The sequence below is a fragment of the Diabrotica virgifera genome, chromosome 2 (assembly GCF_917563875.1).
Source record: "Diabrotica virgifera virgifera chromosome 2, PGI_DIABVI_V3a".
NCBI lineage: Eukaryota > Metazoa > Arthropoda > Insecta > Coleoptera > Chrysomelidae > Diabrotica > Diabrotica virgifera.
The window spans coordinates 177,319,748-177,336,422 of record NC_065444.1 but is presented as its reverse complement, the minus strand read 5'-3'; the positions used below and the strand labels follow the sequence as shown (position 1 = coordinate 177,336,422).

General features: G+C 34.7%; 1 protein-coding gene across 1 annotated transcript; it reads left to right on the top strand.

Moving 5' to 3' along the window:
• The first annotated feature begins 11,961 nt into the window (after nt 1-11,961).
• On the top strand, nt 11,962-16,419 carry LOC114337575 (endoglucanase). Its single transcript, XM_050644103.1, has 4 exons — nt 11,962-12,097; nt 14,288-14,500; nt 15,801-15,982; nt 16,051-16,419. Exons 1-4 carry the CDS (start codon nt 12,070-12,072, stop codon nt 16,345-16,347), a joined length of 720 nt encoding a protein of 239 aa, XP_050500060.1. The 5' UTR covers nt 11,962-12,069; the 3' UTR covers nt 16,348-16,419.
• Nucleotides 16,420-16,675: the final 256 nt, after the last annotated feature.

The following is a 16,675-nucleotide window of genomic DNA, read 5'->3' as shown; positions in this document are numbered from 1 at the left end:
AACAAAAAGACCTATACATAAGCTGATAAAATTAGAAGAAGAGAAACAGGAAAAACCAAAGAATTCATCAGGATCAAGATGGAAGAAAATATTAATCGCAATAATGTTTTTAACACTATTGAAACCCATGAATGCAGAACTGTATAAAATATATAATCCGGAACCAGGGCTATTTACTGAAGACCTTGGAGAGGTTTACATAGATCGAGGAACATTCCGAATAAAAGTGCTAATCGAAAAAGGAAGAGTTCAAAAGGAGCATCAACTGATAGGAAGTATGATACAAGGCATACGGGATCTGTGCCAAGAGACAAAAATCGTAAATTGTAAGGAGATAATAGGGAAGTTAGAGGAAGGACAAAGGAAGGCGGAGTCAATAAGTGAAGCGTTGACAGTAGAAATAAAAGGAAGAGAAAAAAGAGGAATATTAGGCACAATATTAACCTCCATATTTGGAGTGAACGACGAAGCCTATAGTGACATTGAGACACTAGACAAAAACCAGAGAGAATTAATAAAGGGGTCACAGCATCAGGCAAAGATAATGTTAGAGACAATAACGTCAATAAACCACACGGAGATGAGGATAAATGAACAGATGAACAAGTTTAACAAAGCACTATTCACAGGCCTACAAGAAATATCAAAAGGACTCAATGAAGTAGAAGACAAACCATTAAGACTAGAAACCGAATATAGCACGTTACGAATACAAACCATAGCATTACAAGTTACGGAGTTCATAAACGAATATATTCAATTTTACGAGGGAATATTAAACCTGCACTACAACCACGGCCATTTCGTTGATATAATAAAGCCGGGTCAAATAACCAAGTTAATAGAAAGAGCGGGGAAGATACTACCACAAGGAGTGGAAATACGACGACAACCCTTTATAGAAACAGAGGTCAGCCATGACGACAAGTATATAAAGGTCATCGGCTACTTCATAGTGACAGGGAGAAATAATTACAGCATGCTCAAGATCACCGCGATACCACTTAAGGTCGAGGGGTCAGTGTTGCATTCGTTTGTCGCCCCAAGAAATCTACTGATTGTAGATTATAACACTCTCCACTACTTCGAATTGACCGCAGAAGATAAAGCAAGATGCTTACAGCTGGCACGGGCACAGATAGCGTGCTCTCCAACGGCCGTAATGAACATGGATACCAAACCAAACTGTATACTGGAAGAAATTTATGAGCGATCTAAGAATAGCACATGTCCAGTGGTTACCCGGGCAATACATCAAGCTCAGTGGAGTAAGATGGGTACACCCAACCTTTGGTTAATAATCACACCGATTCCGATACACCTGTCCATTATCTGTGATGGAAATCGGAACGAAAGAGTTCTGGAGCGAGTCTCATTTCTGAAACCCTCGCCCCGATGCATCGCCCAAACGAAAAACATTACATTACTCCCCACTAGCAGCGGGGTGGAGACAGCGATAACCAGCTACCTGAAGACTCCGATCACTCCTGTAGCGCAGTTGCTGACGATGCCAAGACATCTGTTAAATACGATTCAACCCACACACATTAACACACAAGGCGATGAATTCCGTACTATACTATTGGACGAAGAAAGTCTGGAGCAAGAAGTAGCGCATACGCCCTGGCGAAAGATACATGAGTCACATTGGACTTATTTAACGGCCACCGGGGTCATTACTTCGATTGTGGTGATTGGTCTGCTCATATTGTGGAGATACTGTCCTGGTATACGAAAATGTCGCTCAGGCAAAGCACTTAGGCAGACACCCGACCACGAGGTAACTTCTTTAGCTCGTAACCGGAAAGACGCCTCCCCGTCGACTTCCAAAGCCGACATCCCCCTCAACACTTTTTCATCTAGTAGTCCCAATTTTGATCTAAATATAGAGTCGGACGGTGAAAGCTAAGTTAACAGTTGGAAAAATATTGATTATTCTTAAACTACTTATTAATAAATTATGTATGTTGTCATATTGGAGATATGGTTGTTATATTTTATATTTATGTTATACTTGTAAACCTCGAACACTGATACTTGGGACAGCTTCCGGCGGGCAGTATGTCCAATAATAAATATTCAGAATTCATATTCGATATTGAACAGAATTATTTTATCACCCAGTAGACCGCACGAATTTATTTATTTTATATTCACGCACGTAGATTAATTAGTTTAGATACAAATTGGTCAATTATCAACAATATAATTTGGAAATGTCACGAAACTGCTGACAAAAGTAGAATTATTTACCTTAATTAGATATACAAATCACGGGGGACTAGCGTCACCTATGACCCAATTTAAGCTTCTATAAAACTAGGCTCTTGGGCCTAGAAAGAGAGTTTTCATTCAGTCTTCAGCTAATCGCGTATCATTTATCAGTTACAGTGTTCGGCGGTTCTCCCGGGATTGAAATATATCCTTGTGTTCGTCTATATCCATAAACGTATTTATCGCTACTCACGTCTTTTACATCCTACGTATTTACACACAATCTAAATCTCTAAACTATAAAATAATGTGTTTTGCCATTGCCAATTTCCTATTAACAATTTACAATGTTTTATAAATATTATTCAAAGTTAGTTTAAATTTGGAAATCTCTCCAAAAAATATTAATTTTTAGCGGATTATTTGATTTATACTGTTCTAATTTAGTTTGTTTAGTTTTTTTAACTTTTCCTTATTTCGTTTACATTTTGAAATTGTTCATAAGTTTAACGTTACTTGAAAACTTCTCTATAGAATCATCTAGTGGAGGCGAACCCTCTGATATTGAGAATTCGATGGATAGGAGCTGGGATTTCAAGAGATTTAAATGGATTTTCACCCAACCAGGCTTCAAAATAAGATAAGTAGTAGTATTAATGTTACAAACAATATTAATGAAAAACAAAATACTTTAGTAAATTCAGATCAGCCAGGAAAACCAAACCTGTTTATTTATACGAAAAAACTAATTTAGGACCTTTTCACATTGTCATTTAAAACTCAGATTTAAATGTTACAGGACTTATTAAACGCTGTTAAAATAGGTGCAATCTATTACGTTACATCGAGAAATTGACAATTATGTATATAAAAAAATTGACTCAATCGGACGTCACCGAGTTAGGGTCACATTCAAAAATTATAGTATCGAAAATATTTTAGTTACCTCCAAATTCCTTATTCAAAAAAATCTGGCCGCGTACATTCCAAAATTTCAATTGTTTAAGCTAGGTGTAGTGAGGGATATAGATTCAGATATATCGGAAGAATATCTGAAAAATAGAATAAAGTAATTTGATCATCACTGTAAATTCTGGGTGGAGTATGTAAAACGAATAACGTGATAAATAATAGCAGATAACAAAGTAATATCTAAATCAACAAAAACAGTGATTGTGTCTATTAAATATCAGAATATACCAAATGCAATAATTAATCATGTTTTACACACTGTAAATTAGCTCTGACAAGCATATCACATGAAATACTAGGACACGAAAAGAGAACAACAAAAAAATGGTTCGATGATGATTGCCTGAAATCCATAACAGGAAGAAATATGGCTAGAAGGAACATGCTACTAAACCCCTCGCGCAACAACAATGAAATGTACAAATGTTCTTCTTTGATATTAGGAGAAGAACAGAGACAAGAAAACTAATGAAAAGGAAGAAGAGTCAGTATCAGGAACAAATAATAAGCGATATAGAAGAAAAAAGAAGGAACAAACAAGCGAGACAGTTCTTCAAAAGAGTTTCAGATATCAAGACCGGGTACCAAGCAAGAACAGGAAACTTCCTTCAAAACGAGAGCGGGCAGCTTATCACTGACGACAAGGAAATCCTAAAAGCCTGGAAGGAATACTTCTATCAACTATTAAACGACCAATCTAGCAGAAATACATCAAACACAGAAGTACATACAGCTGAAATAGAAGACCAATACCCGACATACGAAGAAGAAATACAGGCAATTAAAAAACTTAAAAATAATAAGACACCAAGTAGCGATGGTATAGCCGCAGAGTGCTTAAAACATGGAGGCGAAGCGTTGTACAGTTCTATATATAAGCTAATTCAAGACATCTGGCGAGAAGAAACAATGCCAGATGAATGAAAAGAAGGAGTTATTGTACCAATACACAAAAAAGGAAACAAAACTCAATGTAATAACTACCGGGGAATAACACTAATAAACACCACCTATAAAATCGTTGTAAACATCCTGCTAGAAAGAACCAAAAAATACACAGAAGAAATCGTTGGAGATTATCAATGCGGATTTAGACCGGGCCACTGTTATATTGACCAGATATTCACAATAAAACAGATAATGGAAAAATGCCGGGAATTTGATCATTTGCTTCATCAAAAATGTTCATAGATTTCATGGATGGATTTAAAACAAGCATTTGATAGAGTATGCAGGGCTAGACTGTGGACAACTATGCAGGAACTTGGCTTTCCAAAAAAACTAGTCAGGTTGATACGGATGTGTATGGAAGAGTTACGATGTAAGGTGAGAGTTGGACAACAATGTAGAATGTAGAATGTAGAATGTAGAAAATGGGGCGGCCAATAGAGCCTGATACACTGCGACCTTAGTAGATCTATTGTGTTTCCCCTTTCTTTTAAAGCACTTCATCTAGCTTAGTCCTCTTAATGAGACTTAACAGCCTTGATAGTGGCCTTTTCATGTAGCCTGGTGCTTCCGGTTTTTCCTCACCGAGTTCTAGAAACCGCACTCGTGCGAGACCTTCGCAATGACACAGAACGTGTAGAGCGGTTTCCTCTTCTTCCAGACAGAACCGACAGGTGTCCTCTTCTGTCAGGCCTATGAGACTCAAGTGTCTATTGAGTCTACAGTGTCCAGTCAGCAGACCCACTATCATTCTGACAGTGCTTCGACTGCGCGAAAGTAAGTCTGTTGTAAATTTAGCCGAATGTCCTTTGATGAACTGTTTGGCCTGCCTCTGTCCTGGGGAGTTGTTCCACCATTCAAGAGACCTCTGTTGCGCCCATTTTTGTATAGCTGCTCTTTTTATCGTATTTGCGATTCCAAAGACGGGTTCCGGACCAACCAGTGGCGTAGATGCGCCTTCTCGGGCCAATTCATCGGCCTTCTCGTTGCCACGATAACCCTTATGTCCCGGCACCCAGGCAAGTGTCAATCTGTTTCGACTTCCCACCTGAGAGAGGACACTCGGAGACATTTGAAATAAACAATGTACTAAAACAGGGAGACGTACTTTCACCACAACTCTTCAATTTAGCTCTGGAGCTCATAATCAGAAGTGCAAGAATCGAAAAACCCAATACAGTATTTCATCGAGAAGGAGCAAACTTACTACTGGCATTTTCAGACGATATCGATCACATAGGTAACACACGATTAAGGATAAAGGATACTTTCGTGAGGTTCGAGAAGGAAGCAGAGAAGATGGGGCCCCAAATCAACGAAAACAAGACGAAATATATGTATATGAGCCGCAATAACCAAAGCAGAGACAGAATTAGTCAGAACATCACCATCGATGACTTTAACTTTGAGCGCGTTAGACAATTTAAGTATCTTAGAACAACAATAACTGAAGACAATAACGGATCGCAAAAAATAATCAACAGGATACAGGCCGGCAACAGAAGTCTTTTTGCCCTCGAAAGCCTTATAAAATCAAAATATTTAACAAGACGTACGAAGATACAAGTCTATAAAACAATCATACGACCCGTTGTGATGTATGGAAGCGAAACGTGGACGATAACAAAGGTAAACAAAGAGAGACTACTTGTATGGGAACGAAGATTCCTAAGGAAGATCTTTGGCCTGTGCTGGATGAAGCATCAAGACAATATAGGATAAGAACTAACAAAGAGCTCGAAGAACTTTACCCAGACACCAACATAATAAAAGAAATAAAGTCCAGAAGACTCCAATGGGCGGGACACATCAGAAGACATTCTGACCAAAGAAGAATAAGGCTGGTGTGGGAAGAAGTCCCAACTGGAAGGAGACCACGCGGACCCCCTCGACTCCGGTGGAGATAATATAGCAGGAGACCTAAGCGCGATGGGCGTGGAGAATTGGATGGAGGTTGCTCAAGACAGAAAACAGTGGAGGCATGTCGTCGAGTCGGCTAAAACCCACAAAGGGTTGTATAAAGTTACAATTAGGAGAAAAGAATTCGGAGGCAAATTTAACCCAAAAAGAAAAAGTGCGAATAAAATGTGATGTTTTTATAACAGGCAATCTTAAGTCGGAGATTATTGCCGATGTGAAAGTTATAAATCTTGTTCAAGAGCATTTGAATTTTTGTTTAAACTAAAAACTACGGAAGATGAAGATATTTTCAGATCGGCAACCGAATTACAACAAAAATAAGAAGGAGGGTTTGGAGGTTGTATCTCAGGAGCCACTCATCACAATTAAACGTTTTTTCTTTTAAAAGCGTCCTGTCGCTTTTTTTCCAGTACCGTTTTCATGATTTCATTTAATTTAGTATTTCCCGAGATATTCTATTTGTTTATAAGCCAAACAATTGTTTATAATTTTAAAATATTCCTGAGGCCTCCTAAATGGTCCAATTTCAATTCTGTAAAGTACATACATTAGATAGGTACAGTGTCATTTTATACAAAAATCATAGATATTCCTGTGTATCATAATTATTGTGGTTATTATAGTGACCGTAAAGTTTTAATTAACAATTCAGTTGTTGCAAAAGTGTTAATTCAATTTCCATCGCCTTCTGGAATTACAATCTATAAAAAAAGAGCCTATATTAAAAAGCTATCTAATTATGGATAAAGAATTACTTATCTAAAATTTTAGTTGAAAATTAAAGATTTTTTTAAAGAAACACGCATTTTCCGGAAAAAAATTTCGTCGAAATAAATCAGGGAAAACACGTCTCTAAGCAGAATTTAATTACGGTGAATTTTTGTTTGGGTGTTTTTGGTGTAAAGTTAAAATCTTTGGAGTTATAGAACAAAAATTGAAAAAAACACGATTTTCGGACGCCATTTTGTTTATAAAAAATATAAAAAGTAGCACACTATCTGCGGACTTTGCATACCTATATTTTTTTTATGGCATAGACTTGGGTGTCAATTAGCCAGTCACAACTTTTTTGTTTTCTATTCATACATAAAGAAGGCAATGAGGTCCTTAGAATTCCATAGCAAACCCTTCCACAGCTCTCTACTCAGTTCAAAAGCTGCAGCTGGCCGCTATGGACCATCCAAGTTGCTCAACACATTTTTCCATTATACATCTTCTTCTTCTTTTTTAATATGTATATAATATATCAGGTTATCAGGATTAAAAAATTTAGAGGTTAATTTTAGTTTCACAGCTAAATTTCATTAAACAATCATACATATACACACACTTTTGCTGTTCAGAGACAATAGATAGGATATATTGAAAGGTGGAAAAAACATTACATTTTATTAAATCTTTGATTAAATTATAGGTGCATGGAATGTATTTTGTGCACTCAAAAAAGTGTGATTCAAATCACCCACCTTCTGACATTCAGTACAAAGTTTTGAATTAAAAACTGTAATTCTTGCTAGATGTAGAGGTAAACATGCATGTCCAAACTTCATTCTGATTAATGTTGTTATATATCTTCGAGGTACTACATAATTTTTAAACCAATATATATTTGGAACAGAAGGTTGATTCAGTGAATACTGAGATTTGGATTGTTTACAAAGATCTCGCCATGATTGACTCCACTGATTTTAACTTGATGCTTAATAGTGTTAACTAAATCAGATTATGCAAAACTTACGATTATTTGAAGTACCATACTCAATAGCTTTTTTAGCCAAACTATCAACATGTTCATTATGCGTTAGTCCTATATGAGCCTTAACCCATAAAATGTTCACTATTTTTTTATTTTTATGAATTTCAAAAAGGATTTTCTTAATTAGTAGGATATAATATTTGAATTGTTATTGGGAAAATGTATAGTTTGAATAGCAAGAAGAACAGAGAGTGAATCGGAAATAATTGTTGCAGATATATCTTCTGATTCTTTAAAATATTGCAGGACCTCATAAATTGCTATGGCTTCAGCATTGAAGATAGAAAAATCATGGCCCAACTTAAACTTTTTTTCTGTTTTAGTAGCAGGTATCTAAAAGACACATTCAATGCCAACTTACGACTTAGATGTATCTGTATATATATATATATATATATATATATATATATATATATATTTGTACAAATATATATATATATATATATATATATATTTGTACAAATATATATATATATATATATATATATATATATATATATATATATTTACAGAGTCTGGCCAATTCTCTAAGAATGATCTTAAGATGTTAGATCTAATATAACAGTTTTCATGGTAACTTGGTTTTACTAATTTAACTGTATGTAAAAAAGAATGAAAATCTTCAAGTCCAAAGCTATCAATCACGTTATAATCACAGTCAAAATTTCTCAGATCTCGAAAAGCCTCGCAAATTGGAGGCGAGTTCTTTAGTTTCCAGTATTTATTAGTTAACTCCGCTACATTCAGCTTGTTAACATTTTGGTAAATACCGATATGTAGGTAACGAATTTTCATTAAAAATTTCTGGCTGAGATATTTCCTTCTATAAATGAGTGGAATTTCTAAAGCTTCTACATGTAAAGCTTTATTTGGAGTTGATTTCCTAGCTTTCAAACAGATACGGAGCCCTAAGTTCTGTACAACGTCTACTTTGTTTAAAATATGTTTAGAAGCTGAGCCATATAGATACATCCATAATCAATTATAGATCTAATATATGATCGATAGAAAAGCAAGGAAGTTTCAACATAAGCTCCCCACCAAGTCCTTGAAATTGCTTTAAGAAAATTAGTAATAACATACCTATGTTATTAATATACATAAACATAAGATTCAATTCCACCAAGAAAATTGCTGGTAAATAACTTTTCTCAAAAATGGCCTATCCCCCACCCCCTTTCGCCCACAAAAATCTGCTTAGACTATTACAAAAGAATATAAAAACAACTAAGTTGTTGCCCTAGAAACGACACGTTCTTTCGCAAGCAAACGCCAGCGGGAAATGAGTGTGAGTGCAAATTAATCTATTATATGTAACAAAACAAAAGCAACTTTGACATGTAATGATCCATTAGTTAGATGGCTCTACTCGAGATACTTGGAAACAATAAAAAATAATGAAGAAAATTGCTTCATGGGAAGCCGACAAAATGTTTTTTTCAACGTATACCGATTTTGAACTTTGGGATTACGTTTTCTCCAACCTAATGTTTGATTGAAATTTTGCTATTTTTTCAATTTTATATATTATAATAAAATATGGAAAGAAAAAGTGATGGTTTGAAAATTATTCGTATTGTTTATGTCTTTGCCGTAAATGCCGGTCAAATTTGACCGGTTGGATCTCAGGAACCACTCATTACAATTAAACGTTTTTTGCACTATGTGCTTCCATGTGTTTCCACACTATCTGCGGATTTTTCATACCTATGTTATTAATATACATAATCATAAGATTCAATTTCAGGACCACAATTCTGGTCAATAACTTTTCCCAAAAATGGCCTATTCTCCGATAATCTGCCCAGACTATTACAACAGAATATAAAAACAACTAAGTTGTTGCCCTAGAGGCGACGAAACGAAACGTCCTTTCGCACGCAAACGCCAGCGGCAAATGAGTGAGAGTGGCTAAATGTGAACAAGCACTCACGCTCGCGCTGCCTTTCCTTTGATTTCCGTCCCAAAATAACGACTTTTGTGGCAGTGGCAGCGCGAGTGAACTATTTGCACACTCACGCTGCCCACTTCTCTGCCCAATTCCCTCTCCAACAAAACCGACAACAGCAAAACCTGTGCTGATTATAGAACCATCAGTTTGTTAAACCATTTATTGAAAATTTTTCTGAAGGTAATAAATACATGGTCGTATCTACAATAAATGCGAGGAATACCTGGATGACACACAGTTTGGTTTCCGTAACGGGTTTGGAACGAGATAGGCATTGTTTGGAATGAACGTACTTGCTCAAAGATGTCGAGATATATCTGTAGACATATACTGTTGTTTTATTGACTTCCAAAAGGCATTTGATCGTGTTAAGCACTCTATATTGATTGAAGATCTAAAAGACATAGGCTTGGACGGCAGAGATGTTCGAATAATTGCAAATTTATATTGGAATCAAACAACATCAGTTTTAGTAGATGGTGTGGAATCACCGGCTCTTAATATTAAAAGAGGAGTACGGCAGGGATGCCTCTTGTCGCCATTGCTGTTCAACGTTTACTCCGAAATAACTTTCAGAAAAGCTCTTTATGAAAAACAAGAAGGAATACTTGTGAACGGTGAAATCATCAATAATTTGCGATATGCGGATGATACAGTACTCCTAGCTTCTAGTCAAGAAGATCTGCAAACACTATTTGATAGTGTCGTTGAGAGTTGTAGGGAGGCAGGTCTGGATCTGAACATACGGAAAACCAAAATACTCGTAATAAGTAAACAGCAGCATATAAAACCGTCTATATATGTAAATACATAATACCAAACTTGAGCAAATTGATAAAATCGTTTACCTTGGACAGCAACTAAATTATAACGCAGAAAGTCACGGCGAAATTAGATCTAGGGTAGAGCAGGCTAGAGCCGCTTTTAGAAGGATTTCCAAGGTGTTATGCAACGGAGACCTAAAATTGGCATTGAGGAGCCGCCTACTTCTCTGCTACGTGTTCTCGGTTTTACTTTATGGTGTCAAGTCCTGGACTGTGAATAAAATCGATCTAAATCGCCTTGAGGCTTTCGAAATGTGGTGCTATAATAGAATTTTAAAAGTTTCCTGGGTGGAGAAGATTCGAAACTCCACAATACTAGAACGTCTCAGCAAAACTATTGAGATCATAAAAAGCATCAAGCAGAGAAACCTGGACTACTTCGGACATGTAATGAGAGGTCCCAAATATAGGTTGCTACAAAATATTATGCAAGGAAAAATAGCAGGCAAACGCAGTCCAGGACGAAGAAGAACCTCATGGTTGAAGAACTTGCGAGATTGGTATGTTATTAATACAAGCATGCTATTTAGGGTAGCAGTGAATAAAATTAAGATATCTATGATGGTAACCAACGTTCTGAAAGGACATGGTACATGAAGAAGAAGAAGAACAGGACCGAGTGTAAATCCGGTATTTTTGGAGCCAAAACCGTTAGTAAATGGATGTGGACACATACACTAAGTGGACCGATTCCAACTGATTTGCGATATGTTGGTCTAATGTTGACACCATAGTGCTGGAAGTTAACTATACAAGAGAATACGTGCTAATTTTTCAATAGAGATTGTATGTCACTTAAGAATAGTTGTTTGCATGAAGTTTATCAACATAAAGAAAATATAACTAAAACAATAAACCAAAAGGTTTCCTCCACTTCCTAGTACATATATGCATTTACTTCTTCTTGTCCACATGTCGTCTTTCATTCTTGACAAGAATATTTCTTGAGTGGAGATCACGGGCAGACAAGCGAGGCCAGGGAAGACCGCAAAGAGATAGACCGACGACCTCAAAAGAAATGTGACCAATTGGATAACAGAGGCGCAGAACAAAAGAAAATGAAAATATCTGAACGATGCCTGTGTTAAACAATTGACAAATCAGGGCTGTTTGTTGATGATGCATTTTTTTAGGTTCAATTGTTATTTTAGGTACAAATATTGGTGCTTATTAGCACCATTAATAAAAAAAATATATACAAAATAAACATATAGAACCTAAATCGAAACAAAAAATAGAGCAAGGTTAAATCGAGGGTAACATATCAAGACGTTAAGTAGGCATAATAATATTATACACATAAGCCCTCACTTACCTTGACAATGATACCTATTGTCTAATAAAGTTAAGATATTATTGAAGTCGTGTGACTCCACTTAAGATACGTATTGAAATTTGGTGAAGAGACCATTTTAAGATAACATTTTAGTATATATTCTGACTGGCCCACAAGGATATCCAAGTTGTATTTTAAGTAACACAACATGAAGATCGCTATCCTTGTTTCAGCCCGTAAGTTATTTCAGTTTTTTAATTGTATTTTTAATTTATTACCAAATATGTATGTATTATATATACCAAATACATATTATGTTTTTTAAAGGTAATTTCTTTTGTGAAAATTATGAGTAATAAAACATATAAAATAGGCACACCAATAATCATTTGCTACCTATACAGACATTCTGATTTTTTACTTCGTAGTATTCCTTCCATTCTTATTTCATCCTTTATCCTATGAATACGACGATGCAATAATGAATCTTATTTGAGTACCAATTAAAACAAAGAGTATTCTTTTCTTTTCTGTATAAACTAATTGACAACTGCTCTTTTTATATATTATATTTCGTTTTTTATAATTAAGTGTTCACACATACTCGTATGCCTACCTTCGTTTAGACGTCGACTTCATCATTCAACACCAAATGCTGATACACTGATTTCTGAGTTATCTATCTATGATACTGCCTGATTTTGTTGCCTGATGCGGCAAATCAAACATTAAACAATATCGTTGTGTATTTGGCCAATCTCCCACCTATATCTCTTAATTTCCTTAAATATCTTAGTATACGAATATTATAATGTACACGGAATATGACATAGTCATATTAAACAAATCCATACTTATTATTTCTACTTCATTTTTACGTATTTTTAGGTATTTTTGCCAAAAATGTAATTTATTGTTGTATATGGCTGTAAAAATATTAAATATTTTTTTAAAGTAATTAAATTAAAAAACTTCGTTTATCACTGGTGTAATATTCTTTCATTTATAAAACCTTTCTAACCGGAAGAACCTTTAAACTCCTTGTCAACCGTAAAATTTCTCAATCTCGAACTGTTTAGATCTTTTAATGCTTCTATAAACTATTTTTAATAAGCTGATGATATAGTTTTTACTGCCATGTAAATATCCACAAAGTACAATAAATCTTCTTTGAGGCAGATCCAACAAACTAAAACTCTCTCAAAGTAAAATCAAATTAATAAAATTTTCCAGAAATAACTCAAATCCTTTGCTCCAAAGTTTATTCAGCACTTTTCACTGCTCTGTTTTTTTCTGTGTTCTACTGTCAATCATTATAAAATTATCTGTATGATAATTAACTCCAGATTAAAGTGGAAAAACTTTGTGAAAAAAAAAAAACGATATTGTATGATCATCTCAGTACTCGTAACATGCAGAGTATATTATGTACACATACACAGATGAACTATACATGGAATTATGCTGAGTTTTTAATTATGCATCATCGATAAAAACAGATATATATCCATTTTGTACAGATTCCCTTTCATCTAGGTAGTTCCACCAGTCAATACAATTTCCACTGATCACTTATTGATTCAAAACCTTCATGACATCTACCAAAATATTTCTGCTTACGATGTTACAATCTCTCTCATTTCCTTCTCAGACGGGAGTGAGTGAAATCACTGGCAATGAAACAGCATGATCATGTTGCCAAAGAACCAACCAACGATAGTACTGTCATAACCGTAATTCAAATACATATATATTGATCTCAAACTCGTTATAGAATTTACCTGACAAAATTTAACCTACACCTAAACCTGAAGGCCAAAACTGTATGCCCATTCTTAAGGAAATCCTCAACAACCCTACAGATATCTGTATCACGAAAACAATACGGTTTATAAAATCAGTCGGCATTACGTCAAGACATTTAAAGTAAATTTAAATTATTTGTTTTGATTATTTATAATATTGTATAAATATCTCATGTAAGTGTTTCTGTATTAATGGTTATTCTTGTCGACGTATTTTATGTAAAAAACTGTTAATAGTTAATGTTATTTTAAAAACTGTATTCTTGTACTATAAATTGGGAAATAAGCATACCTGTAAAATTGTACATTTTGTATTTTACGTTATACGACTTCTTAGCTGAGAAGCTGATTGTCGTTAATTTTTTTATTATAGTTCATTCGCTTTCAAGATGAGTTGACACGCCAATTTCAAACGCCTGATTTGTGGGTTTGTCGTGTCATCGCAGCTTGTCGTTATTTAGAAATTAATTTATTCTATATTATAAATTAATTTCTAACCAATGACAAGCTGCGATGACACGAAAAACCCACGAATCTGACATCTTAGCTCATCTTGAAATCAAATGAACTATAGTAATTTAAAATATTTTTCTCGCTAACTAATTCCTTTTACATTTTCAGTTGTGGCTCTTGCAGTAGCTACCCCTTTAGAACAAAGTCCAGAAATTAAATTCATTGAGAAAGGCATTAGTGGAGAGGGAACAACTACCCGTTATTGGGATTGTTGCAAACCTTCCTGCTCATGGAGGGGAAACGTCCATACACCTAGCGGAGTACCAGTTGCCTCATGCGATAGATCTGGAGTGAACAGGGTTGATGCTAATGCAAAATCAGGTAAACTAAATCTTACGGTACCAATTGTTTAGAAGAGATATACGCAGAAGGAATTTTATGTATGGGAATCCGCAATTATCTCGGAAACGGCTTTCATGAATTTTATATCTTTCAGTAAGTAAGAGTGTTGTGATGCGGCTGATCTTACGGTGGTATATGCATTGTTGTCAGATCTTCAGTTTTTCTGGAAATCTAATAAATTATCTTATTTCAAATGGGACATCCTGTATATTTTTTCGTTTTGAAGTCCTTAAGAAATGTTGATTGTTTTTTATGTGATTTTCTCTATAACCAAATGCTATAATTTCAGACATATTATTGTAACAATTACATTTAAAAATATTTAAAACAAATTATAAAAATCAATCTTTTCGGCCAGAGCAAACACTATTTTAAGTTGCTGGGATTATTGGGACCAAAAAAGTCTGTTGTAATTATTCTCTAGAGTTCATCGTTTTCGAGTTACTAGCATTTAAAAACTAATAAAAAGCAAAAAAGGCGATTTTTAAGGCTCAAAAATATAAGTAAAATATATTAAAATTTTTTAAATTACAAAGTGTCTAAATTTAAGATCAAACTTTTGTATCAGCTTCCCTTAAGAATTTTTATTAGGTTGTAAGCTCTTATGCGAAGACAGGCGATGGAGCTGCATTAACAACTAAAAATAAACTGTTTTAAAATGAAAATAAGCCCACATTAGTTATTTGGAACTGCTAAAATCAGGTATGAACATGAATATACGCACTTCGTAGTTTCAAAAATAATATGTTTTACTTGTGTTTTTGACACATGAACATGGCCATTTTGTGATATTTTGATCTCGAAAACCATTAAACTTAGAACAAATATATTTTGATTCCAATGAAAAATATAAATATATGTTCGCCCGGGCCGAAAAAATGGATTTTATTTTAAATTGTTTTTTCAAAATCAATACCTACTTTTCATAGACATCAAAATGCAACATAATTTATTCCATTTGAAATAAGAATATCTATAAAATAAGAATATCGTGGCTGCGCAACCTGAGAGAATGATACGGATGTACATCAAATGAACTTTTCAGAGCAGCCGTCTCTAAAGCCGAATAGCTAAGATGATTGCTGTCCTCCGTCACGAAGGTGTCACTTAAAGAAGAAGAAGAAGGAGAAGAAGAAGAAGATAAATAAGAAATCTACAAAAATCGTACAAGCTGTTTGCGAGATAATTTAGGCGTTCCATATTATTATAAAACTCACTCCGTATAGCTTACATATAATATAGTTATATTATATTAAAATAAGGTCATCTTTAATTTTAGGTTGTGAGGGTGGCGGCAGTGCTTACATGTGCAACAGTCAACAACCATGGGCAGTAAATAGCACTTTGGCATATGGTTTTGGTGCCGCGTCTTTCAGTAACGGAGTTGATGTATCCTTATGTTGCGCTTGTTTCTTACTTAGCTTCAAAGATCAAATTTCAAACAAGAAAATGATTGTACAAGTAAGTTTTTTTTATAACCGAATATTACCAAATATTAACGAAAATATTTATTAATCATTTATTTATAGGTTACAAATACTGGTTCTGATTTGAGTCATAATCATTTTGACATTGCTCTTCCCGGAGGTGGTGTTGGAATTTTCACTCAAGGTTGTCATGACCAATGGAATGCCCCATGGAACGGTTGGGGTGACCAATATGGTGGAGTTCATAACAGAGGCGAATGTGCTACCCTTCCTCAAGCTTTACAGTCTGGATGTTACTTTAGATTTGATTTCTACCAGAATGCTAACAATCCAAGAATGCACTTCGACCAAGTCCAATGTCCTGCTGAAATCGTTGCCAGATCTGGTTGCAGTCTTTAAATAATAATATAATATAATTATTGGTTTTAAAACAATTATGTTTTACTTAAGTATATACTCAATTTAACAAAAGTCTTTTTCTAATACCCAAAGAACAATTTATAATTTCAGTTTATTAAGGTTGATGTAATCCTTAAGGATTTAAGGAAATAATGAGCACTCGAACAACCACTGGCTATAAACACAAAACAGCTTCAAAAATTATCCACGAAAATAACAGTTCTTCTTCTTCTTCTTCTAATAGTTCTGTAGTAGATAAATAGGAATAAGCAGAAATATGGACAAACTAGAGATCTTAATGTTTTTCAGATGATTGAGCCACAAGAGA

Bases quoted from the DNA above. Each gene is read 5' to 3' on its own strand.
- LOC114337575 (XM_050644103.1), top strand. From the start codon at position 12,070: ATGAAGATCGCTATCCTTGTTTCAGCCC. The intron at 12,098-14,287 runs GTAAGTTATTTC...TTACATTTTCAG, and splicing joins CGCTATCCTTGTTTCAGCCC to TTGTGGCTCTTGCAGTAGCT. The intron at 15,983-16,050 runs GTAAGTTTTTTT...ATTTATTTATAG, and splicing joins ACAAGAAAATGATTGTACAA to GTTACAAATACTGGTTCTGA.